Source organism: Cavia porcellus, unplaced genomic scaffold (assembly GCF_034190915.1).
Source record: "Cavia porcellus strain 051 isolate PalLab524CR breed Dunkin Hartley unplaced genomic scaffold, mCavPor4.1 scaffold_1, whole genome shotgun sequence".
Taxonomy (NCBI): domain Eukaryota; kingdom Metazoa; phylum Chordata; class Mammalia; order Rodentia; family Caviidae; genus Cavia; species Cavia porcellus.
In genome coordinates, this window is record NW_026947484.1 from 80,003,120 (window position 1) to 80,028,237 (window position 25,118).

The window sequence follows — 25,118 nt, forward strand, 5'->3', positions numbered from 1 at the left end:
CAAGGCATAATCATCAATGGGAAAATGACAGCAGCTTCCCATCACAAAAAGTCTCAGCTGAAAAACAAGTTTCCACCTCATGAAAAAATTGGCATAAATAAATGATCCAGGAACTATGATTTCAGAGTCTCAAATAGCAGCTAGGAAGATAGTGCAGGAAGACAAGAAAGGAAAAGAGGGGCAGGAGGGGAAAAAAAGGCAGAAGGAAGCAAGGTCTCAGAACCTCAGGGCACCTTAGCAGGTTACAGCCCCCCAAGAAGAGGAAGCAGAGACCCAGAGAGTAAAATTCCTGGGCAAGATCACAGTTACAGTAAAAACAGGACTTAGCCACAAAAAATTTGTATTGTAGTTTCCCAAGACAACAACTGCAAAATCAAACAAATAACTTCTAAGAGAAATGGAGCTTAAATATTGCACAGTATTTTGGGAGTTTTAACCCCCCTCCACCATCGACCTTGAAGAAGAAAAAAATTTATCTGAGGAAGTGATTTCTCTTTTCTATTCGATTCTTCCCAATGGAGCTGGCTCTATGGCATTTATTCTATTTACTTATTCTACTATCTAATCAGACACTGGCTTGAAATATTATGTAACACAGATATAAAATATGTCTTCCTAGGCATATAAAGTCTCAGAATTCATGACTTCTACCTTTATTCTCTCTATTAACCCTAACCTTAAGGGTATAAAATTATGCTAAGGAATCAAATATGTCAGAAAACACAGAAACAATAATCCCTCTATGGCCAACCCATGCAAAGGACCACATATGGTATATGGCTCAAGTATCCTAAATGTATTTTATTTTTTATTTTATTTATTTATTTATTTTTTTTATCGGTACCAGGGATCGAACTCACGAACATGCTCTTGGCAAGGCCGGCGCTTATGCCGCTGAGCTAAATCCCCAGCCCCAGGTATCCTAAATTTATGACTACTGGATTATGCAAATAGTTGGTGTTTAATCTATATTTGAGTAAGTGGGTGGATGGATAGAAAGATGGATTTACAATACAGCTTGAAAGCAACCTAGATATTCTGTAGTGTACATTCTGAAGAGCTAGCAGGTAGGATACATGTGTGCTAGGCTCTGGTATGACCTGCTTCACCAGGAACTTACAAATTTACAGACCGCCCACAATTTCAAACTGGGCATTTATTTCACTCATAGCACAAGACAGCAGATATTAAACCATTCTTCTCAGTTAAGAGGATATGATAGCACACAGCTTTTAGACACATTGCCCTTCAAAGTTCAAACTGGAGAAGTTGCTTGATAAAAGGGGGAAGAGAGACAGAGACAGAGAGAGAGACAGAGAGAAAATGCATATGTGTATATGTGTTTGTCTGTACAGGAAGCGAAAGAAAAACACTCATGGGGTGTGATTATACCATAAAGAAGGGGGGAAAAAAAGTAATTTGAGACCTGGTATCTGAAGGAGGTATATTCAGGTTGGCTGCATTCATTGCCCTCTGTAAGCTAGGACTGATCTGGTTGCATGCTGTAGAGACCTGGCTTGCTGGAGGTGAAATGGGTCCCAGTCGCTGAACCATCATGGGACTGCTGGTGACCACTAGATTGTTGCAGCTGCCTTTTCCAATGGACTTGCACTGAGGCCCAAAGCCAAGAGCCCCTAAAAACAAATGAATCAGGTTAGCTTTCATGTCCCTTACATCAGAAATCAGTAAATACACGTATGCACACGCATATCAGGACCCATCTTTAGAGACAATCCTTGGATTTTCTTTCTCTTTTTAGTATTGATTATACCAAAGCATCTTCTTTTAATTCCAATGAAAAAACCATACGGCCAGGTCAGTGGTATGAAAGCCTGCCTAGCAAGCGCAAGGTCATGAGTGCGACCCCAGGTACCACAAAAAAAAAAAAAAAAAAAAAAAAAAGCCACAATGCTACAAGAGAACCTCTTCCAAATTGCCACTCATTCAAAATGTGGTTAAATTTTATTCCTTCCATGTGACAATCATATTCTGATTACAATGAGAGTCATATAATATCCTTACTGATATGGCTACGGTGGTAAGTAGAGAGAATTACCTGTATTGAACCAAGTTGGGTTTCCCCCTCCCTCTAGAAATAGCTAATATCTTGAATCATCCAGCAAGGAAGGTTGACACTGCTTTAAAAAAAAAAAAAAAAAAAAAAAAAAAAAACCTGTTTTACTGGTTTATTTCACTCCAAATCTGGACTTCCAAAAAGCCTCTTTAAAAGGGTGTAGTCTGGCTGTGTCTTTCCAAACTTGATCTTTTTTGTTTTTTTTTTTAATCTTGATCCCAGAAAACACAGGCACTAGAACTATATCCCATTTAAAAAAAAAAAAATCAAGATGAGAAAACCAGAAAATACTCCTTTGAAAAGCAACACAGTGATTAAATCTGACATAGATATTACATTTTCATTAGTTAAAATCCTCCAGGATAGAAAAATTGGGTACATACCCAAAGGGAGAAGTCCACAAAAATCTGTCATTATGGAGAAGTAAAAAGGAAAAAACAAACACCACCAAGACTTGTTTATAAAAATATTAATAATTGAATCATTCTAGACATTCTATTTATATGCATGTTCTTTAACACTCTTTGTCAATTACCTTGTAAAGCATCAATAACTGTACATCCTAATTGCTCTTTTAACAAATAAAATAATTATCTCAATTTTTTGCAAATTAGGCTCCGAACTTTTCTCACTCAACTTCTCATCTTTTTTACTGATGCATTTGAGAGCAAACAGTGTCACTACAATTTCTTTAGCCTTAAGGAGCATAATTTCCTTTTCCATTTTCCCCAAAATTAAATCAACACTAAAAAGTGCCTTTACCTGTTACGTTTTCTAACATTTTCTTCCAAGAGCCCCTAAAACCAAAAGACAAACCAGACATTGGAGTAATCATCACGTGCCCGTCAATACAGCCACATTTCAAAAATGCTGGCAGAATCACAGCATCAGTAGCTTGCAGGAGCTAGGTGCTTGTCCAGCTTCCCAGAAAATCCAAGTGATAACTGACTAGCAGTGTCACATAAGCATTTAATGACAGCTGACACTGATGCTGATAGGGTGCTTAAGCTGGGGCTCCAGGATGCTTAGTTTCTTCTATGAATACTTTATAAGATCATTAGATTCAATGGAAATTGCTGGTTTTATTTTTTTAGATATACTAGCCACAACCTCACCTGCAGCCTGATCAGTTATAGATATTCTGTTTCCACAGCTCATACAACATATTACAAGGGCTTCATCTTGAAACCAAGAATGGTGGGTACAGTTTTGTATAATGCATCATAAAAGAAATATATTTGCAAACTCCAATTCATTTGCACTCAAACTTACTTTTCACCTTAGAAAAAGGCAATGTGATGCTCAGAATCTCTAATTCAGTACATAAGAACTCTAAATTGTGTCCCCAGGTTCCATTATTACCAGCTATTAGTATTAAAAACAACATCAGATGTCAAGTATCCAATCAAACAGAATACCATATACTCATACAAGGAATTCAACCATTTCAGGCCTATTTCCTGTTTAATAAAAGAGTATTAATATCTATCTGTCCCCTAGAACAAAGACATGAGCAGCTAAAAGAGCACATCTAAGAAATACTACTTGATCACAAAGCCAGATTCGATTTTTCAACTCTAAAATGTCACATACCATAAGAAATACTGTTATTTTATGTACCAGTAAGAATATGAACAATTACTTAAACTTGGCATGGTGTCCAGTTTCTGAGATACTGTGATTTTTAAAAAATGTATCTTTGAATCAATAAATACCTATATGAACACTGAAAATGTCATCTAACACTTGTGTTACTCATGCTCTTCTCTCTTGCCTGGAAAACCCTTCCCCTGACTTACTGGCCTCATGAGCATCTCCATATCTTTAAGGTTTCTATTCAAAGGTTCCTCCTCTAAAGCCTCCCTTCCCCACTGGCCACTGGGTAAATGTGACAAATTCTTCCTTTCATTTCGGTAACACAGCTGCCCTGGCACATGAAAAAAAATGACAGGGAACTTGACTGTTTACCTGCCTATCCTTTACTCATTTTTTATACTTTATTGCTTTTTATGGACAAAATCTTTGAGATGTCTCTGCATCCTTAAGCACTTAGCCCTGGGTCTGTTATATAGTACACCACAAACACTGCCCAAAAAGATTAAGAATGAATAAAGGAAAATGAAAAAATAGTTACAGTAAATACTAAATACTGACCAATATGGAAGTCTGATTGTCTTTTAAAAACACAATGTCGTTTTTAGAAATCTCCAGCTGCATCAAATCACGGATGTCTCTCCACAGTATGCTAACTAGGTTGGCTAGGTTGAATGGAAGATAAAAGCCAGTGGGAACAGAATTGTATATGGGTCAGGGTTGCCCATGTAATCCTCTACTCAGGATTACTATAGTTTCATTATTTCTTTGTCCTATAATAATGAAATATTATTCTTTCCCTTCCCAATATCTTCATCATTTTTTTTTTATGTTACTACTTTCTACTTTCAAATTTACTGGTCCGTCTTTAACACCGTCTAACCATAGAATAGTGACAGCTTTTGACAAGTGTCAAAGATGACAGCCTTGAAGCATGAGAATGAGTGGTGAATTTGTTAGGAACATGTAATGTTTATGTGCAACCAGGAGAATGTTCTGGGAAAGGGCATCATCTGTCTCACAAGTGAGGCAAACAACTGTTTGACCAAGAGCCACTGTGGTTGATGTAACAATCTAATTCTTAATTCTTTTTCATAATGCCAGACATAATGAACACCTCCAGGCTATTGAGTATCATGCAGCGCTTTGGAGTGTGGACTTTGGAGACTGCCTGCCTGGGACGGGCTAGCTGTGTGACTCGGGCTTAATTACTAGAATTGTGTGCCTTATCCCTCTGTCGACTCTGTAAAATATGAAGGAAACATCACCACCTCATAAGGCTTCTGTACATCTAGTGTCAACAACAAACATAATCGACCCGACACACTGTGTAGCACATAGTAGGTATTCAGAAGATGTCACCTATTACCATTATTATTGTCTCATGCTTGCCTTTACTTTTATGTTCTGTTCTTTTCTTAAAATAAGAAAACAGTTCTTTATAATTCCTTGCACAAAATTAAGATAGTAAATGATGCTGTTTAATTCTCTGCCCGTTTCCAATGTTCTTTCTGCTTTATGCCTGGAGCCAACTTTTTTTAAACCAGGTGTCATCACAGATAGAAGAAAAGTTTGCAATTGGCCAAGTCTGAATGTTCCTTGGCTTGTCATACCCTACAAACAAACTGTAAAACTTTTCTGACTACCAGATGTGCCAACTTCTTTTGCACTGGTTTTCATTTTGAAATATCGCTTATTTTTAGAGACAACACGATGTGCTTTTAAAATGTGTTTACTGCTCAAATAAGGACACGAGAGGATGGCATTCTGAGTACCACATACTCTCTAGCCAAAATCACTGCATGCTAGTGGAGAGCCCAAATGATTTACATTTTTGGGTTCCTGAACTGAGAGGTTATCTTGTTAGTGGGCATGTTTTAAATTAATGTCTTTATTAGTTAAATGGTTTCTCTTGAAATCAAATAATTGATTATGTTGCAGTTATCACTGATGAGGCTGTATCTTTCCTAACTATGTCCACCCCTTTTCTGGATAGGAGATACAACAAAATGAAATATATATGAAGAGTGAGCAGAGAAGTAATCAAAGCTGTTTTGGCTATTACTGCTCATTCAGGGACACTCAGCAAATGGTCAGCAACAGGCCAGGCAGTTCATAATGAGTTAGAGGGACACAACCTCCCAGAGGGCCCACTGCCTGGTCATGAAGACACAGCAGAGCAATCATTACAAGGAGATGCAAGCCTGCTCCTAGGGAGAGTCAAATAAAATTGCATTTCATAGGTAAGACATGATCGTAAAAGAGAAATTTCTATGTAGTTCAAACTAATTCATATGCACAATGTTTTGAAAACAGAAATATACATGTCAGTGTTTGAGTCCTCCTACCTTCACTGGCTGTATGACCTTGAACAAGGTCCTTATGGTACCTGTGCTTCAGGGTCCTGTGCTAAAACAGGGACAGTAATAGCAAGCAGCTCATAGGGTTGTTCTGAGAAATGAAAGAATTAGCATTTATGAATATATGTCTCGCTGAGTCTACCTGTTAGCAAGGTTTTTTCTCATCCAGAAACATTTAAAAAACATTTTTAAAACCTACAGAAAAGATTCAAGAACAGCAAAATGAACTCCAACCCAACCTGTCTACCTACCTCTGTATACATAATCTATCCTAATTGTCTACATAGCTTTCTACATATCATCTTACTATTTTATTGTTAAATTTTAAACCATTTAAGAAATAAGTTACATATTTTATGCCCTTTCTTCCTAAATATATGACCATACAATGACCATCAAATTCAAGACAGTTAGCACTGGTATCATATGTAATACACTCTCTATATTCACCATCATCAGTAATTCATTTGGGTCATGCAAAACAAGGTCTGGAGACACACTCAAGTCGCTCTTCAAGAATAGATCAGTAAATCACTGGACCCCAAAGACAGATGGAAAAGTGGAAGAGCTAGAGGTAGAAAAGAAGTGAGAGGCTAAAAGAACAGCACAGAGTTAAGAGCGGTGAGTCTGGGTACCTCCTCCATCACTGACTGGCTGTCTGACTGTGGCAGGCTCCGTAAGCTTAGTGCCTCAGGGCTTGAGTTCTAAAATGAGCTAATACTAGCAGTTTAGCAATCATCTCATTGCTTAGAAGATTAAAAGATCTAACAGAAGTAATAAAAGGTGTAGTAAGTCAGTGTTCCCACCCCTGAGACACAATACCTGACCCCCACCACCAAAAGGAGGTGAAGTTTAATTTGGTCTAGTTTCAGGGCATTCAGTCCATCCATAGTCAGCTGGCTCCAAGGCAGAAAGAAACAGCAAGCAGAAGGGTGTGGCAAAGCCAAGCTGCTTAGTACACAGTGGACAGGAAGTAAAGCAGGGAAACTGCCAGAGAAGAGTGGTCCAGAGACCACACAGAGTACCCAAGGTCAGGCCTCACATTCCACCCACACACCCACAAGAGCCGCTTTTCTATTCCCCTGGTGTCTCTTAACTCAGTCAAGCTGATTTATCACGATTAAGGGTCACAAAACACATTGTAACAGTTAACAGTCAAGTTGATTTATCATGATTAAGGGTCACAGAATACACGGTAACAGTTAGTTAAATTTTATTAAAGAACTTGTCTCTGGTATCATATTGTTTGTTTTCTCCTGAGTGTCCAGGGACTGCAAACTAATGGTTCCCTGCCCAAGACCTTCACATGTAAACACACACACACACACACACACACACACACACACACACACACGTCCTCTCTTGAATAGGAGGACAGGCTTTACACTACTCTCTTTCCTCAACTCCATTTTACTTCTTTCAGGTGAATGTTTAAGAGAGTCTGTTTATCTTAGCTAAGGTGTAAATTACTAGCCAAATAACTCAAGAGCATTTTACTGGAAAAAAATTATAATGTCAAAACTTCTCAGAACTGGGGCAGGGGGGGGGGGCTTTTTAAAAAATTAGCAAGAAAAAAAGATAAGTATTTTAAATTTCTCAGTTAATTTTGTTGGAGGATTCGTGGTGGTGGTGGTGGTGGTGGTGGTGGTGTTCGGAATTGAATTCAGGGCCTTCATATTGAGCAACACCCCCAGGTCTCTATTTTTATTTTCAGATACAATCGCACTAAGTTGCCCAGGCTGACATCAAACCTGTGATCCTCCTGTCTCAACCCACAGTAGCTAGGATTACAGACGCCTGCCACTGCATCTGGCTCTCTCAGTAAACCGTTTATCATGCAAACTGGTCCATGTCAGACTGGCCCTTTTTTCCCAGAGGACACAAATTAAGATAGAGTTAAAAGTCAATTCAGATCATTTTTAAATGAAGTTTTTACAACTTTCAGGCTCAATTTTTTTCATTATTTCTTATTCTGAGTTTTGAAGAACTGCCCATTACTGTCAAGAATTCCTTTAATAAATCCAAATAAATGCCCACTACAAAACAGCAACTTTATATACCCTTCAAAAGACAAACATTTCAAATGCTACTGTAAAGTGCCATTATTTTGTCTGGGGGAAAAAGTCCTGCCTGGATAGCCAGCCAATATATAGAACTTTGGTCACCAAATTAATTTTAAATTTCAGTATCTACTATTATAGAGGAAAGGTAATAGAGATATTCTTTATGTACCTACTTAATCATCATTGGTCTTTTTGTTTTCGTATACAGCTCTGTACATTTTGTTTACAGAGCTGCAATATCTTTTTCTTATTCAGTATACCTTGTTTTCACAGTACTGTGACTTTTGCTGATTGTATTGTGCAGTACTTTAGTTTTATGAACATACATTACAGTACTGCATGCAAATAAAAGCAGTCATCAGGTTGGAGTTTCCTTTGAGCTTTTCTTTGTTCTGAACATTTTAAAGAACATATGATGTACAACTTTTTATTCATTGACCAGTTCATTGGCCCTGGTCACTGTACCTTAACTCAGTTGCTAAACAAGGATTCTCTGTATCACACACACTACGGGGTCGCTTCAAGAATTAGAAACAACCGATACACAAGATATGCCTGCTCAGTATAAAGCAGACACAGTTTTTGTTATTGTTATTATCCTCATTATGTCACAGAACAACCTTCTGATTAATGCAAATTGAGCCTTAAGATGGAAAATGATTATCTAATTTACATATCCAAAATCATGGGAATACCTCTTCTTAGTTCCTTATTTTCTATGGAGAAGTGTATTTTAGTATACACCTGGTCTTTCTCTGCCAAATTAGGAAGAGTAAGTGGATGAATGTCTCAGAACACTCTTCTTGTCTTCTTTCTGGAACTTTCTTAAGCACAGCCAGTCAGAATTCTCCACAGAATGTAAGCTTTACCTCAGTGGCTTGTCCTGATAAGCTGCCCTCAACTAAGTCAGTAAAGTGACCTAATTTTAGGGTCCACTCTACAAGCCTATACGGCTGCCATGCAAAATTATTCCCTATCAACCCATCCTGTACCACAGAAAGAAAGATACTCTGAGACTCCAAACTAGATTTGCAACCAGAGCATATTCATTGTAGCTTAGCATATATCTAAACATTGTCTAGAATGTACTGGTTATCTTTTATTCTGGATTACCTATGTTGGCATTTTATTCAAAATAATATGTATTTTTGAAATAATATGTATTTTTGAATGAGTATTTTTAAAAAGTACAGTAATGAAGAAGTGTGTAAAATAAAGAGCTCGTATTCCCCCTCATGCGTTAGTCAACTTGAACATCCTGACGTGTCTCCTTCCTCACGTGTCTCTAAGCTCGTACAAACACAAACATGTACCATCATAAAAACAATGTGAGTTCAGCACACACTACGCCTTCAATTCTTAAGAGAAATCATCAGAATAGAAAACACCTATTTTAACAAAGAATGATGCCTCTAAACTAATACTGAAATAACATCTAACTTTGAAGCATACATAAAATACAAGTGGGATTGGGTTATAACCTAAAAATTTGCATGCCTTTTTCTTTTTCTCCTATTCTATTCTATTCTGTTCTATTCTTTGTCACTGCGCTGGTCTCAAACTCACTAAGTAGCCCAGTCTGGCCTTGAACTTACAGACCTCCTGCTCCTGGCAGGCCAGGACTGTAAGTGCATTAACCATATCTGACTGCACTGTTTTTGCTGTTACTGTTGTTGCTGCTGTTTTATTACCAAGGACTGAACCCAGGTGCTCGTCGATAACCAGGTATGCAATCTAGATCAAGGTACCGTGTTATCTAAGCTCTTCTACTCCTCTCAACTGGGGCACGCAACATCAGATACACTGAGAGAACTTCAAAAAGTATCAACTTTTCACCAAATAGAGGAATAGGCAAGACAGAACTCTCATCTAGCCCCATGCAAAAACTCGTCAAAAGGCTACTGACTGGGTCACTTATCCCAGCTTTCACTCATCTTCCTCCCTAGAACTAGAAATAAAAAACTTCTACACAACAAACATACTAGGTTTGTTATGCAGTGTTTTGACAAATTTATAATGCTGCATCTCAGCAGTGACGATGTAATGAATACGTGCTAGTGTGTGCTGTACCTCTGAAATACAGTAAGACGTGGGTAGAAACTAGAATATCAAAGAATGAGAATCCGAATGCAATCACTCCTGCTATTCAATTTTGTAAATGTTAAAAACGCTCAAGACTGCACAAAAGCCATGGAGAGAGAAAGAATGCTGGATGTAGGATCTTGCTTTCATGGAGATTATAATTCCTAAGCAGTAAGACAGACTCAATTAGGAAAATTAAGATAATATAATTGGATTGTACAGCATTAAGCATGAAGCTAAGTCACAGAGTCAAAAGCTCAGAGAAGGAGGATGATCACTATGTAACAGATAATTCAATGAAAAACCACAAAGATATCTCCTAAAGTTCTTCAGGATGTTCAAAGGTTTTAAATGATAAACAAGGAAAGTTCATGGAGATGTCAACAGTTAAACAACTTACAAAAACTCTATAGTTTAACGTATCTTTTGATTACAGGTTTCTTAAGAGTTTTTAAAAACTGCAAATGCATATAATAATTCTTCCAGGAGAACAAAGGATACATAAAACGTACTTGCGGAGGGTGTTTTCTTTTTCCTAGGATTCACTTAAGACTGGTTTTCCAGTGACACACTTTAAAAATCAGTAAGCTAAGACATGAATACACACGTGAGTTAAAAGGGTATGTCAGGGTGGCGATGTGGTAGGAAAGGCACCCTGTGCCCTGGGGAATGGAGAACAGTCAGCACAGCCTGCAGAAGCCAGCTCTGACTAGGAGAATGTGACAATTCAGGGCTCAGAAATTGACTCAGGTAGACAAAAGGACCTGCCCTGCAGTATGGGTCCGCAATGTCTCCTAAACGTCCGAGTGTTACAGGTTTGGTCTCGAGCTCGGTGCCATGGGGAGACAGGAAAGCCTTAAGAGGGGAGTCAGTGTGAGGTTTTAGGTCACTAGAGCTGCCTCTCAACAAGGGCTGTGGAAACCAAGTCCCTGGCTGTTCTCTTTCCGTTTCCCTTCCCCCTTTCTTTTCCTCTTCTTCCTCCTCCTCCTCTTCTTTTTCTTCTCTCTTTCTCTGTCTCTATCTCTCTCTCCCCCCACTGTGTGTATGTGTGTGTACGTGTGTGTTCATTTTGAGGCAATACCTTGTTAAATCACTAAGTTGCCCAGGCTGGCCTCAAACTTCAGACCTGCCTGCCTCAGGCTCCAAGAATGCTGGGTTTACAGGCGTGTTCTAACATGCCTAACTCCCCCATTTCTTTTTATCTTCCCTGTTTTTAGGTGAATGGCTTTACATCTGCTATAATGTTCCTCCCTGCTACAGGCCAAAAGCAATAGGATCAAACAATAATTGACTGCAAGTTCTGTAATCATGAGTCAAAATATAATTTGTCTTTCTATGATCAAAAATAAGGTTAATGTTTAAAAATTTTAATGAGTTATAGTAAAAGACACATTGCCATTAATCCACCCCGAAATCCACCAGTCCCAGCCCTCTCACTGTGAACACACTTGCCCCATCATTCTTACCACTTTCTGAAGCAGCTCTGCAAGTTCTCTTTCATGAGCGTCTTTGGTTATGCTGTTATGGCTGCCTCGATATCCTGAATCAATTGAAAATGTTTGACTTTCATGGTCATTTTGACTTTGAGGTAGGGCTGGAAGTCACATGGTGCTAGATCTGGTAAATACGGTGGGCAAGGATACACCATAATGCTTTTATGAGCTTGACATTCCACTGGATGACACTCAGCAGACCATTCACTGTAGTTTTGGTCACACCTTGTAAAGGCACTCGTGAAAAAGGCCTTCTAGAACTTCTTCACAAAGTAGTAAGAACAATGCAATAATGTGTTAGAAGCAAGGGGGCAGTATTTGGAGGGGGACTATTGGAAGTGTGTCCTTTACCAAAATAAATTTTAAAAATTTAAACATTACTTGTTTAGCTTAATCATGCCTTTTAAGTTAATCGTGTCAGGTACTTTGTTATAGTAACACAAAGTTATCTCAACCTGATTTAAAAGCTGGACATCATACAGTTACCAATGGCTACAAAGTTATCTGTACATTAAGATAAACAGTGATATGTTTCAAAAAAGCAAACTCCCAAGGTCCAATCCAGCCTCGTGCAACTGGACAATACTGGTAACTGGTTGCCTTCTATACATCTAAGGCCCCATGCTGTAGGTAGCCATGCCGTCCACCGAAAGCACAGTTCATGCAAGATAAATCTGTTAGAGATGCAGAGAAAGACTAGAGCAGCACATGAACCAAAAGGCAGACAAATAGTGCGGGAGACTCAGAGTAGGAAATCAATAAAACTGAAGACTTTTAAATTGACTGATAAATATTTAGGAGATCAATTTTAAAAGTGAGAGGCAGCATATAAAGTCAATCTTCTGACTCCATTCCAAACTAAGCCAATAAATAAACCAAATAAAACCCAGGGAGATTGCTGTGAATCAGGCATCCCCCCACCATCTTGCTCTCAGAGTGCAGCCTGAATCTCCCATGTTCATCCCACAAGAATGCAACTTTCACACCAACACTCTTCCAACCTCCACCACTGCCCAGGAATGTTTTCCCTGAAGCACAGAATCACCAGCTTACTCACTCATCTTATCCTTGGGTTAAACAGAGTCCTCATTACACCAAGAGATTAAGAACTACGAGATTCCTTTCTATACCACTCACTGGTCTACATTTTTTTACAGGAAGCCTCAGTCTTGCTCCCGTTATTGGGCATTCCTGGTAACAAGTTTTATTACAAATATACAGCTTTAAGCCACCTCATAAAGATGGAAAGATACAATATTGCTAGGGTTTATATCCTAAAGTCCCATCAGTCAGCTATTGTACATCAATTATCAACTAATTAGTAGAGAGTGCTTAGGCTGACCCTTCTGTTCTCTCTTGTAATGATTTGCCAAGTTAACTGAGAGTTGCTCTGCTCCACAGAGACTCTTAGTATAGAAGAGTGTTAAGTAAAGATCACCTACAATTAGCCCAGAAAACCAAAAAGAAAATGTAAGCACATTTTACTGCTTTTTTTTCCAGCAAATTTTCTGACAATCCCACGGGAAGAGAGTAGATACATCTGTTAACTACGCAAACCTCACTCTGAAAAACTGAAACACTAGTACAAGCACAATTGAGTAATTTACTGCGCATGGACTGGGTACCCACTTGGTCGCACGCTTGCTCTGTGTTACAGTATACACTCCTGGGAATGTGGTACAGAATGAGTCAGGCAATTCTTACTTACAGCCTAATTTACAGTGCCTCGCCAAGGCCTATCCTGTGGAATAAGCTGTGGACATGTGCGAAGCTGGTTAACGTACTTTACAAAATGAAGACTACATAAACACAGGAATGAGACAAGGGAAGGACAGAGCATATGTTACTGGGAGAAAACTGCCTCGGTTTCCCAAAAACCGTGACCAGTCACATTTACGGAGTGCAGGTATGGTTAACCTTCAGTCAGTGAGCTTCCAACATGTGGCAGTGTGTGAACTAACACAGAAAACACTTGGGAAACGCTCCATTTTAAACGGAGTGGGTTTAATGCTGAGTACAAAAAGAGCTCAAGTGAGACAAAGATCTGCATTTTAAGATGGAGAAGGTTTAGTGGAACTGGTGAGGCTCGAACTGAGTCCCTCAGTGGCGAAAGGAGAGCATACTGTGAGAGTGAGGTGGACACAGTGGAGGGAGAGGAGCGTGCTGAGGCAGTACGGTGGAAGCAGCTCAGGGGAAGGAAGGAGTGAGGCATGGAGATGCCACCGCCTGGAGCAGCTTTTCTGACCAGCTGTGTGATCTTGGGCCAGTTCCTTAAACTCTCTGTGCCTCTCTGGAAATTTAAGGTATGCTTCTCTGGAAAAGTGGGTGATGATCTTTCCCACTTTCTAAATGTTTGAAGTACTAAATGAATCCTTGTATGTACAGAACTTAAAAACAGTGTCCAGCACACAGTAAGAATTCCATAAGCTTCGGGTATTCATAGTCTCACTAACATGCTATGAAATGGCTCAACATCTCCATGGCCAAACACTGCCAAAGGGCTACGGGGCGTTTTTAGGCATGAGTGTGACATGATGAAAGACTATGAGGAGAACAGTCTATTTTTAGCACACTGGGGAGCAAGGCAAAGACGGAAGGCAGAAAGCTAACTACGAAGATGCTGCGTTATGATCGCAGCATGAGGGCTGCAGGCACAATCAGAGTGGACAGGAGAACTCCAACTCTTCTTTTTCTTATGTATTATTACATGTTTGTAACTCATGCAGTTTACAGTCATCTTAGGCAGTAGTTTCATGTACATATTACAGCTTATTGTTTCTTATCCCCTTATCTCTTCTCTCCCTCCTCCTCTGATTCCCTAACCACCTTTTGGTACCTGTTGAATCGATCAGCACTAGCGCCTGTTATGGCTTATGATATTTACGTTGATTAGGGTTATTATGTTGCGATATATGCCATATCTTTATACCTGTCGTTTCCCCTTCCCTCCCTCTGCCCCCTCTTCCTGTTTCCTTGTACATTTCCCTATTGTGCATAATTTGTCCCTTTCTATTTTAATTCTTGGTAAGAAGTAAATATAAATTGTTGAAATGCCTTTAAGAAGCACTAAATTCCAAATTTTTCTTCCATACATCAAAGTCATGTATCTCCTAAGTTGCTACTTCTCCTGAAGACAACCAGAAACAAAGGATAAAGGAGGAGGGGTAAAGCTCCCTATTGGTAAGACCTGTTCGCCATATGCAACAACGACTATGACTCTGTCACATAATGACTGCTCAGCCAATGTATGTCAAGAGAAGAGGTGAAAAATTGCCTCGTAGGGCAATTAAAAAGCAAGGGTAATTTGGCGTCACAAATGAAGTTAAGAAATTTGTATGTATGTGAGTCAGGCTGTGAAAAAATGATGAGGTTTCTAGAGAACACAACTGTTGCTGTGTCCTTTTTCTCTGAATTATGAACAGCTAGTTCATTTCTATTTTCCATTAATTTTTTACCTCTTCTCCATGCTCCCTCCTATTGTACACATTAGTTTTTTACCTCTTCTACACACACACACACACACACACACACACAATCTCTCTCTCTCTCTCTCTCTCTCTCTCTCTCTCTCTCTCTCTCTCTATGTGAAGAGAGTATAGATGAACTTAATATAAATCAATGGAGCTTTTTAAAGTATCTAAGTGCTGGTTCAAAAGTAAACTCCCAGCCAATCCGAACTCAGTATCTAAGATCTTACATAGGAGCCATTAAAGCTGCTGGTCCATCTCTATTTTTCCCCAAACAATAATTCCTTTGAACTTTCCAAAGAGATACACTATCATTAAAGTTTTTTCTATTCCACATTTTGCATGGGCTTGCAAGACTAGATGGTATGTTGAGAGGCAGTAGCTCCCAAGAAAAGGCAAGTGGTTTTAAATTGCATGCTTTTTCATTAACAATTAAGTCACTCATATTGTAAGAAACAGGAAGTACCCTCCTTCCTCCCCAAAGTTCCCCAGGGCTGCTCAACTGTCACGTCACCCCAAACACCCTTTCCTTCTCTAGGTTGCTATGTTTCAAAGCCCACTCAGCAGCTGAGGTGAATGTCAAAAAAACTCGAGTAACTGTATTGTGTGCTCCACTGTCTCTTATAAAAGAGATGAACGTATTACACTGTTTGAATTTGTCCCCTCAGTCCTATATAGAAGAGCAAATTCGTTGAGATTATGCCAATAAATCAGAATCCTGCAGAAGTTTCTGAAAGAGGAGAGCACCCCTAGGGGAAGACCAGAGAAATGGAGAGAAATATATATGTGAAATTAAATATTTTATATATATAAAATTTTATATACAATATATATAATTCTACATACAATATGTATAATTTTCTATATAATATAAATAAGAACATATACAAGATAATTATACTACTAATCTGTTAGTTCAATGGTTTGTGCTTTCATTGTTTAATCATTTTTTCATTCCTGTATCTTGTGATCTGAGCAACTACTTTGAACAAGATGCAATGTATTAACCATTGTTAATCTCCTACCACGTTGATTTGAAATTCTGTGTCACTGTTTTCATTTTAGAGCAGTTTAATGGTCCCCAATGAGGCAACTCCAAAGGAAGTTAATGGAGGCAGACAGTACTGCTACCTGACAACTGTATAGAGTCTACAACTTTGTTCCTAAGGTTCCTCGTTCCACCAAAGCCTCCTGCATTCCCAAGCAATGCACAGAGAAAAGCAGACCCCAGAGACCATATAGGGCAACCAGCAGCAGCCTAGTGTGCAAAGAACCAAAAACTCCATAGGAATGTTCTAGACGCTGGAATATTGTTCTATCTGGCAAGGTGTGAAGGTGTCATCCCAAAATGACTGAAATTAATTCCCCACTAAACAGCAAGATGGTCTTAGAGTTTGATGCATTTTGATTTAATGGACATAATTCAAAGAACTCGTTCTTGTACATATGAGTTGGTAGAATAAATTGTATCCATTACAGAGATTCAGTTAAAATTGTAGAGCTATGAAGCCTGAAATATCTACCTTTTGGCTCAAACAACTTGTCATTGTATAAAATGATGTAATTTTAATCAAACTGTTAAAATATAAAAACAAGATTTTCACATGGTAAATCTCAATGCACAAGCAATCTGGTTGGGGCCTACATAATTCTAGTTTCTTCTGTTCCTTTACATAAGGCTATTTTTTGAATTTAACAAAAAAGAACCAGACTAATCTAAGCATCTCTGCATACATAACTTATTATTAAAGTGACTGTAACTGTTTTATGTCTGTACCCTGTGGATGTTAATTCAGACCCTGTAGTAGCAACAACTCTTAACAAGTAGTATCTGAGTTTAGGTCAAACAATAAAGAGCACCACTTTCAATTCGGATTCGTTCTCATTAAAACACAAAAGAAATCCTATACATACTGATGTTGGTATTTTAAAAAACTTAAATTAGAAGCATTAGTTACTAATCTGAATGTGAACATTAAAGCTGAAAATCATTGTGAATAAAAAGTTGAATGCTAATCAGACAGTTGGTTAGGGCGAAGTATCAATTTGACTGCCTTTGGGACCCACCTGGGTCAAACACAGTTCTGGTGTTCTAGGTGGGTCATGATGCATGACTTTGGGTACTACATATGGTCCCAGTCTTCATGAATTAGCAGCTTTGCTCCAACGTGTCATTCTGCCATGATGCTTCTCCTGAGAGCCAGCTGACCATGCCCTGAATCCCCCTGAAACTGAGCCAATTTCTCCTGTAAGTTCAAGACACCAGGTATTGTGTCTTAGTGACAAGAATGATGACTTGGTTGAAAGGCTTAATACAAGGTTGAAAGCTTGGTTGAAATTTTTCAATACAAGGTTGAAAGTTTCTTTCCTGAATAATGCACAAGTTCTTAGAAGGGAAAAAATAACACATCATGAGCAATTTAAAACCCTATAGCTTTCAAAGTAAATGAAAAGGAGAGAAACAAAATTCTTCTCCAATTCTCAAAAGGTTAATTAAACAGAAGTTTTGGTGGCGTCTCCAATTTAGTGTTGGAATACCTCCTCAGCTCACTGCTCTGGGAGAACCAAAGTATGAATCAATTGCCAGGATTTATTCCCTTCTATCCTATGCATCCTGTAACAAAATAAAAATAACAACTACAGGTAAATAATCTCACTTTGATCTTCTTGAACTATGAGAGAAACTTAACCTTGAAAGAAATCCATAGTTTTGGAATTAAATATTATAGTGAATCCCAATCACATCCTTACAAGTGCACAGAAAAAGTTATGAAACTACTGCCAAAATATTTTCAATAAGGAAGACTATTAAACATCAATTTCAGCAAGGCTAAACTCTAAGTTCTCAAAATGGAGTCTCTTTGTTAAACCATCTAAGTGTTTAGCATTTAAAGATACGTATGTTTCAGAAAATTTTTAAGGAACCCAATACATTTTAGTATTAATAAACAAAGAAATTGCTTCCCTCCCCTAGTTCTTACAGCTATAACCTAGCCCACTCTCTGAAATACTAACCTTGTAAAATATCCACAAAATAATAATAAAATACAAAGCGTCTTTTCTTCTTTTTCCCCTAGTTGTACTGGAGTATAACTGGCAAATAAAATAAGTCTAAATTTAAGGCATGCACTGTGCAAATTTAAGGTGTATAAATTTATTTTTATGTATACAGTATGATTACCACAACTAGGTTAGTCAATACATCCATCATCCCATAGTTACTTCTGTGTGCTTATGTGTACCTACATGTGAACATGCTTGGTAAAAGCTTAACATACATCCTCAAAATAAATTTTAAGTCTATAGCCAAGTCCCGTGGTGGTACATGTCTGTCTGTAATCCAGCTCTCTGGGAGTCTAGGGCAGGACTGCAAGTTCAAGTCCAGCAATTTAACACTTTAAAAGGCTGTCTCAAAAAAAAAAAAAATTTAAGGGCTGTAAGCACAGCTCAGTGCAAAGGCCCTGAGTCCCATCTCCAGAACTAGAAAAATATTTTTTTTTCAATTCTACAATACACTTTTGTTAACTACAGCCACTTTGCTGTACACTAGATCTCTAGTTTATTCATCTCACAGAAAGGAATTCTTGTATTCTTAGGTCCTATTTCCTCCACCCTCCAACTCCTGGCAACCAACCACCACTCTACTCTTTTTCCTTGAGTCCCCCATTTCAGATTCCATATACAAGTCCGATCACCCGGCATTTGCTGTCCTTGCTATCTTTTCATCCTTCACTTTCTTCTATTAAGCATACTAAGCTGTCCACTGTAAAACCATCTCAATGTCCCAAAAAAAGTTCTGTTTGGAATTCTAGGATCCAGCCAATGAGAAAGAGAAAGGAATGGACAGAGTCTTCCTTCCAATTTAAACATAGTGAGCATCTTTGTTTGAAAAAATTTTCCCACTATCTTCTTTCAAAAATGTGTCAGAGGGGCTTAAATGCGGGTGCAGAGGAAGGGAGACTGAGACAGTTATTGTTCCTCGGGCCAGAAGGCAAAGGGACAAAGATTGAGAAACTTTGCTGTCTGAGTGTTGTTCTGTCATATGACACCAGCTACATGGGGAATGCTAGTAACACCTCAACCCAGAGGAGGAAAGAATAGAGCCTGAAAGAAATTTGAAAAGAGTATAATTCAGCCCGACCGACTTGTTTTTTGACACGTAACCTTGAAAAGAACAATTTTACCTCAGAAACCTGGCAAGTGCAACCTGACTTTTTTATAAGTTATAAGCGTGCATTTTACTAAATGCATGAAGATAGAGTGAGGGAGAGAAAGGCCAGGTATCCGAAGACAGGGTGTTTGCCAGGTTTCTCATTTCTGTGTCATTTCTGTTTAGTCGGTCAAATGAAAATTCAAAACCATATAATTAGATGGTTGTTTATACATGATTAAGCATGAGCTCATTGGACTCCACATGCCAAAAAGTCAGAGATGTGGTTAAGGGCAAGAAGGAACTATTAATAAAAGGAAATAAAGCTGTAATACAGTTTTCACATGAATAAAAATAATTCAAAGGTCTCTACATGGTAAAAGAGAGAAAAATCAACCCTGAGTAAGATCAAGAAACCAGATAAAAGTTTTTTAAAATTTAAATTAAAATAAAAAGGAAACCAGATAATTTTATAAATGGGTAGAATTCATGATCTATAAAACATAAGCCACTGGTATGAAAAGCCTTTGCTCTTCTATGATTCTAAACCTATTTTTGCTTCTCATAAATATAACTCCCAATGAGAACATAACAAAACTTACCTGTATTGTGTTTCTTTAGGATTGTTCTGGGAAATATTTAAGCAAGAACATGTTGTTCATTTACAAGAGTTACTTGTTCTTCCTAACTATCTTCACAGGAATCCTCTCTGGAGAAACCAAGAGTTGGCAGCTCCCTTGAAAACGGCAGTGTCTTTCGTTTTTCAAAACTGCAGAGTTTTCTCCTCAAAATGAAGGGAGTTCAGGGAAAGCAAAGTTTACCTGACCATAACCTTGCTAAAGGTAAGATGGATCTTCCCAGACCTGTGATCTTAAGACTGGGGCTCTGAAAAGCAGTGAACCAACTGCACACAGATCAAACACCCAGCTACAGACAAGGTCAGAGGGCAAGTCTTTCAGATGACAGAGAACAAACTGATCTAGGATCAGCCTGCTACTCCTACCTCAGGTAAGGTTTTCAAGCCTGCTGGGAAAATACACCAATCCAGGTTCCAGGAGGCCACCTCAGCAAATGAAAACCTAATCCCAGGAGTGGTTCCACTGTGTTATTATCTATAACCAAACACTCTTGGCTTGCCAGTGTTGTGACTTATACTCTGATAGATAGTAGAGCCCACTGGTGGAAAGACAGGACATGAAATAAAAATGAGTGGAGTCCATGAGAAAGCTAACACACAGCTGTAAGAATGAGGTTAAATAATGAGTCTAACACTCCAAAAGCTTGCAACACCTGTAAAACAGCCAAATCTCAAAACAGTTTCCAAAATCACATTCATTTCCAACATGCTACAGACATCCAATCTTAATCTCAACTTCCCAATCTTCCCTAGCATCAACCAGTTCTGTTCTAAGAGCAATCTTCAATTCATGTTTTAAGAACATGCTGCTTAGAATTTAAACAAAATAGACTGAATATACTTTCTTTAATCTGTATGATAATTTTAAAATATGCATTTTTTTTTTGGCAACACTGGGGATCAAATCCAGGATTTTCTTTGCATGGGATTTATTTTGAGATAGGACCTTGCTAAACTGCCCAAACAGGACTAGAATTTGTAATCCTGCTTCAGCTTCCCAGAATGCTGGGATTACAGGTATACACCACAGCACCCAGCCCAAAATATGGAAACTTTAAAAAATTTCATTTCAAAAAACTCACGTGACCACAGAGTGCATACCTGAAAAGGTATAGACAATTGAGACATGGCACAAGACTCATAATTAATTTGGCAACTTTAACTTATAAAACCTTCTGTATTATCTCTGTGTCTTACATGAAATAGGTACTTTGTTCTAAAGATACTTTTTAATTACTGGCCTCACTTGGTAAAACTCATTTCTTAGCATATTTATTTAGTATTAGAAGTTCCAAAAGCCACAGGGAGACAGACGGATTGCCATGAGTTTGAGGTCAACCTAGGCCATACAATGAGTCCAAGGCCAAGCTCGACTATAAAGTGACACTGTCTCAAAAAATAAAACAATATGAAAACAAAAACCCCAAACGTTTAGGGGAACGTGCACTTCCATAAAACAAACTCTTCATGTTCTAGAAATTCATGGATTTTTGTCTTCAATGCTGAAAGAGAAGGGGAAATTTACTAACTTAATAAACATGGATTATTTGAGAGTTTAATATCTACTCTGGCTCAAGATAAGAAATGTGATAATTTATTCCCAAACAATGTGTGGCATGTAACTCAAAACCGTTTCTCATCAATAATTAATATTAATAATTAACAAGTATAAACAACAAAAATACCTTTTGGACATGTTTCAACCGGGTCCTTTCCTCATTCCACAGGTTGCCTATTGCTCCTCTTTACCCTCTGTTTGGGGTTAATAACTAAACTTCCCTCATCTCTGACATGCAACACTACCCAACAGCAATCTTCCAAGAATGCGTTTACAAATACATAAGACTGAAAAGAAAAAAACTCTTATCAAAGTCACCTGAATCGGGCACATGAATTTCTAAATTGCAACTACAGTTACAATCCACTCCACAGTGAGGTTTCTCTTCCCTAAGGACAGCACCCTGCAGAAAGCTCACCTCACTCACCTGTTCTCTTACCTAGACATGGAGTTTCTTCTGTCTCTAATCAGCCTAATAATAAAGATTAATCTTCTCCATAAACACAGCAAAAGAGAAAGATAATGTACGAGCTACTCATTTAGCCTGGATCAGAACCAATGTCTGAAGACTTTTTCTGACACATAATAATCCTACAAATTTACAGACCACTACGTGATATTCTGATACAGGGACGCCAAGCATTTTACTTGGTACTCATACCAAATAGCATTTCATTTCTTTCTAAAATTGTATTGCTTTTCTTTTCCCGTTTATCTGCTTGACAGCATCTTCAAAGTCAAATGTGCTCACTCTTACAACAAATTAAAGGCATCTCATCACTTGTCTCTTATTCACCGGATATCTTTCCCTGGCATCACATGTTTAAAATTTTAAGCCCTTTGCAATGAATCTCCTTTGGCCATTCATTCCTTCACCAAAACATACACTGTGCAGGTAATAGCCTAAGAAATTTTAAAAGTGCAACATCATGCCGTATTTTAATTTTCATAGCAAATACAAATTTCCCATTCCAGTCCCCTCTGCTCACTCTATATATTGCCATTATTCTTTATGAAATATTATCAGACTCATCAGCAACAGCATGTTGTATTTAAATAGATTCATGTTCCTAGTTCCCAGGCTGTTTGGCCCGAGCACTTCAAAGTGTTGGAAACTAGAAGTCCTTCCGCGCAGTGGAGCGTCCATGTGCAGTTCTGCTTGGGTACACATGTGAGTATGGAGGTGTTTATGTCTTGCTCTTCACTGGGGGCCTCAGACAGCTGTGCAGAATATTTTGTATACATTTCCAGGGCTACTCGCTCTGTGGTTTCACAAAGTACAGGCAACAGGAACTTGCAGGGACTTCTAAGACACTCAGCAACAGCTGGCGTGCAGGGAGAGAAGAGTCTCTAACAAATGCAGCCTAAGAAACAATGTCTCCCTTCAGGTGGAACTGCTCGTGAAGTCAGCCAGTACTGGTTAGTGGGGACAATACTGGGTAGGTCATTAACTTGCCTGGGTCAGAGCAGACGTCGATGAGCTCACCCACCTTTCTGCAAGCGCTATTTTAGCTGCTGAGTTTATACAAATAAAACCCATAATTTTCTAATGGCTAAACTAGGAATGTGTTCGAAAATAGCTCTCTGCGAACCCTGCAGAAGACACCCAGGGAATTCACAAAGGTGCCTGGACAGTCTGTTCAAGTCTGCACACAGCTCTATAATAGTTACATATGTACAGCATTATACTGAAAACAAGGGGCCACATAAGCAAACAAAGTTGGTTTGCAAAAAAGGATTGAGTATTTTAGATTTTTTAAGTGGGGTGGTGACTACAACATTAAGTTTTCTCCCTCTCCCTTTTTCTTTTGCATAGAAAAGAGTTAGTGGTTAACTACACAAAGCAGTTAACATTTAACTTGAAGGCTGGGAATGCTTGAGCTCCTAAATCCCCCCCCCCCTTTCTTACTGAAGCTAAAATAGTTTCAGGAAAATTCTTACTAATTATCACTGATTCTGGATGAGATGTGGCAGCACCAGTTTCCTTGCTGCACTCACAGGAGGCTTGACCCCACCACCAATCCCTTCACAGGTCCTCCATCTCAGCAGCCAGAATCCCTGACCTCCACACCTGGCACACTCCCTTGACAAAGATCAGCTCAAATGTCACCTCCTCCTGGAACCTCTACACCTCCCATGCCAAATTCAAAATGCCTTATCCCTCCTCTAAACTCCCAGGATGTTATTTGTGCATCTTTTGTGTTGTTGATCACAGCTGCCTTTTCCCCTTATATATATGATCTCCCCCCACCCACCTTACTGGCAGGTCCCTGAAGGAAGAGACTGTACCTTATCTGCCTTCACACACACCCCCCACCCAATTCTCACCTGTGCAGTCCCAGACCACGGCTTCCTGCAGAGGGCAGACATTCACTACTGTCTATGGAAAGGTAATGCCCATACCACACCTGGAGCGCATGTTAGTACAAACAAACAGGACCTCTTTCCACGGGTTGATGGGAGAAGGGTTAAAAGGAGAACAGGATTTTATTTGAAGTAGGCATAAAATTTTAAAACAAAATAGTTTACTTATAAACAGGGGGTGGAGGGCATAGTAGTAGAGCTGGCCATTCCTAAACCAAACCCTTCTCCGAGCTTGCTTCACACCAGGCACACTCCATGCCCCAGCAACCACAGCTCCTCCCTAGCCACGCAGCACTTTCTGAACTATTTAACATACCAACCTTTTCCGTGAAGCCCTCCATGGAAACAGAAGCATAACAAGCCTCCTCCGCTCCTTTCCTTAGCCATTCAAACAAGGTAAAGGTTACCTAGCTATTGACATGTGACAATGTGATCATATTCCTTCTCTAAGAACTTAAACTACTATAGCTGCTGCTACAGAATTATAACAATGATGCACTGACACATCAAAAAATAAAATGGAAACCAACATCAATGGAAGGCTCATCTGGCACCAAGGGAGGATACATGGCTCAACACTCTAACCTCATTCAGGTCACACAACTCTGATTATCACCATCCTGTTTCACAGGGGAGGAAACATGAGATTCACAAGACAGAAACTTGCTGAGAATGAGGCTTCCAAGTGGAGTAGTCCATCTGAAAAGCTGCACACAGTTTCCCATAAGCTCATATGCCTTAATCACCCACCTTCACACAGCGGGCCAAATATACCTCAATAGAGAAGACCCAGGTTTGGAAATCCAATCTTCTCCCCCAATGGAACGAATACCCATAACCTCCAACATCGTGGCTCACATACAAAAGCAGTAGTCATGTTTGTATTTATCCTGTATAGCTACCATCAGTGATATCAGGCACACAAATATAAGTAAACGACACTTAGCTAACAATTGGAATAGGGATTAAATGTCTACTATATTTTTTACTTTCAGGTGGTTTTGATGTATGACCTTATATTCATTTTTTCATTTATTCAGCAGGTAAAAAAGATCAAGAGAATCATAGCACAAAATAATATCTGAAAAAATAAGATTTAAAAAAAGCTATTGGCAGTGCAAAGGCCCTAGGTTCAATCATCAGTAAATCTCTCCCTTCCACACACACACAGAGAGAAACACACGTATAAGGAGATAAAAATCTGGATGAATGGGTAGAAGGGGTCAGCCGCATAGAGGCTAGGGGAGTCAAGGCCAGGACATTCAGGGGGGTCAAGT

General features: G+C 38.9%; 1 protein-coding gene across 10 annotated transcripts in view; it reads right to left on the bottom strand.

The window, feature by feature from the left end:
- Nucleotides 1–25,118, bottom strand: part of Glis3 (GLIS family zinc finger 3) — a 429,668-nt gene that overhangs the window by 294,495 nt on the left and 110,055 nt on the right. For 7 of the 10 annotated variants that reach the window (XM_063250536.1, XM_063250532.1, XM_013155103.2 and 4 more), the window contains one exon: nucleotides 1,427–1,634. The exons of the other annotated variants lie outside the window; for them this stretch is intronic. In XM_063250536.1, the coding sequence (XP_063106606.1) occupies nucleotides 1,427–1,634 (208 nt within the window). The remainder of the gene's footprint in view (nucleotides 1–1,426; nucleotides 1,635–25,118) is intronic. 10 annotated transcript variants of the gene reach the window in all.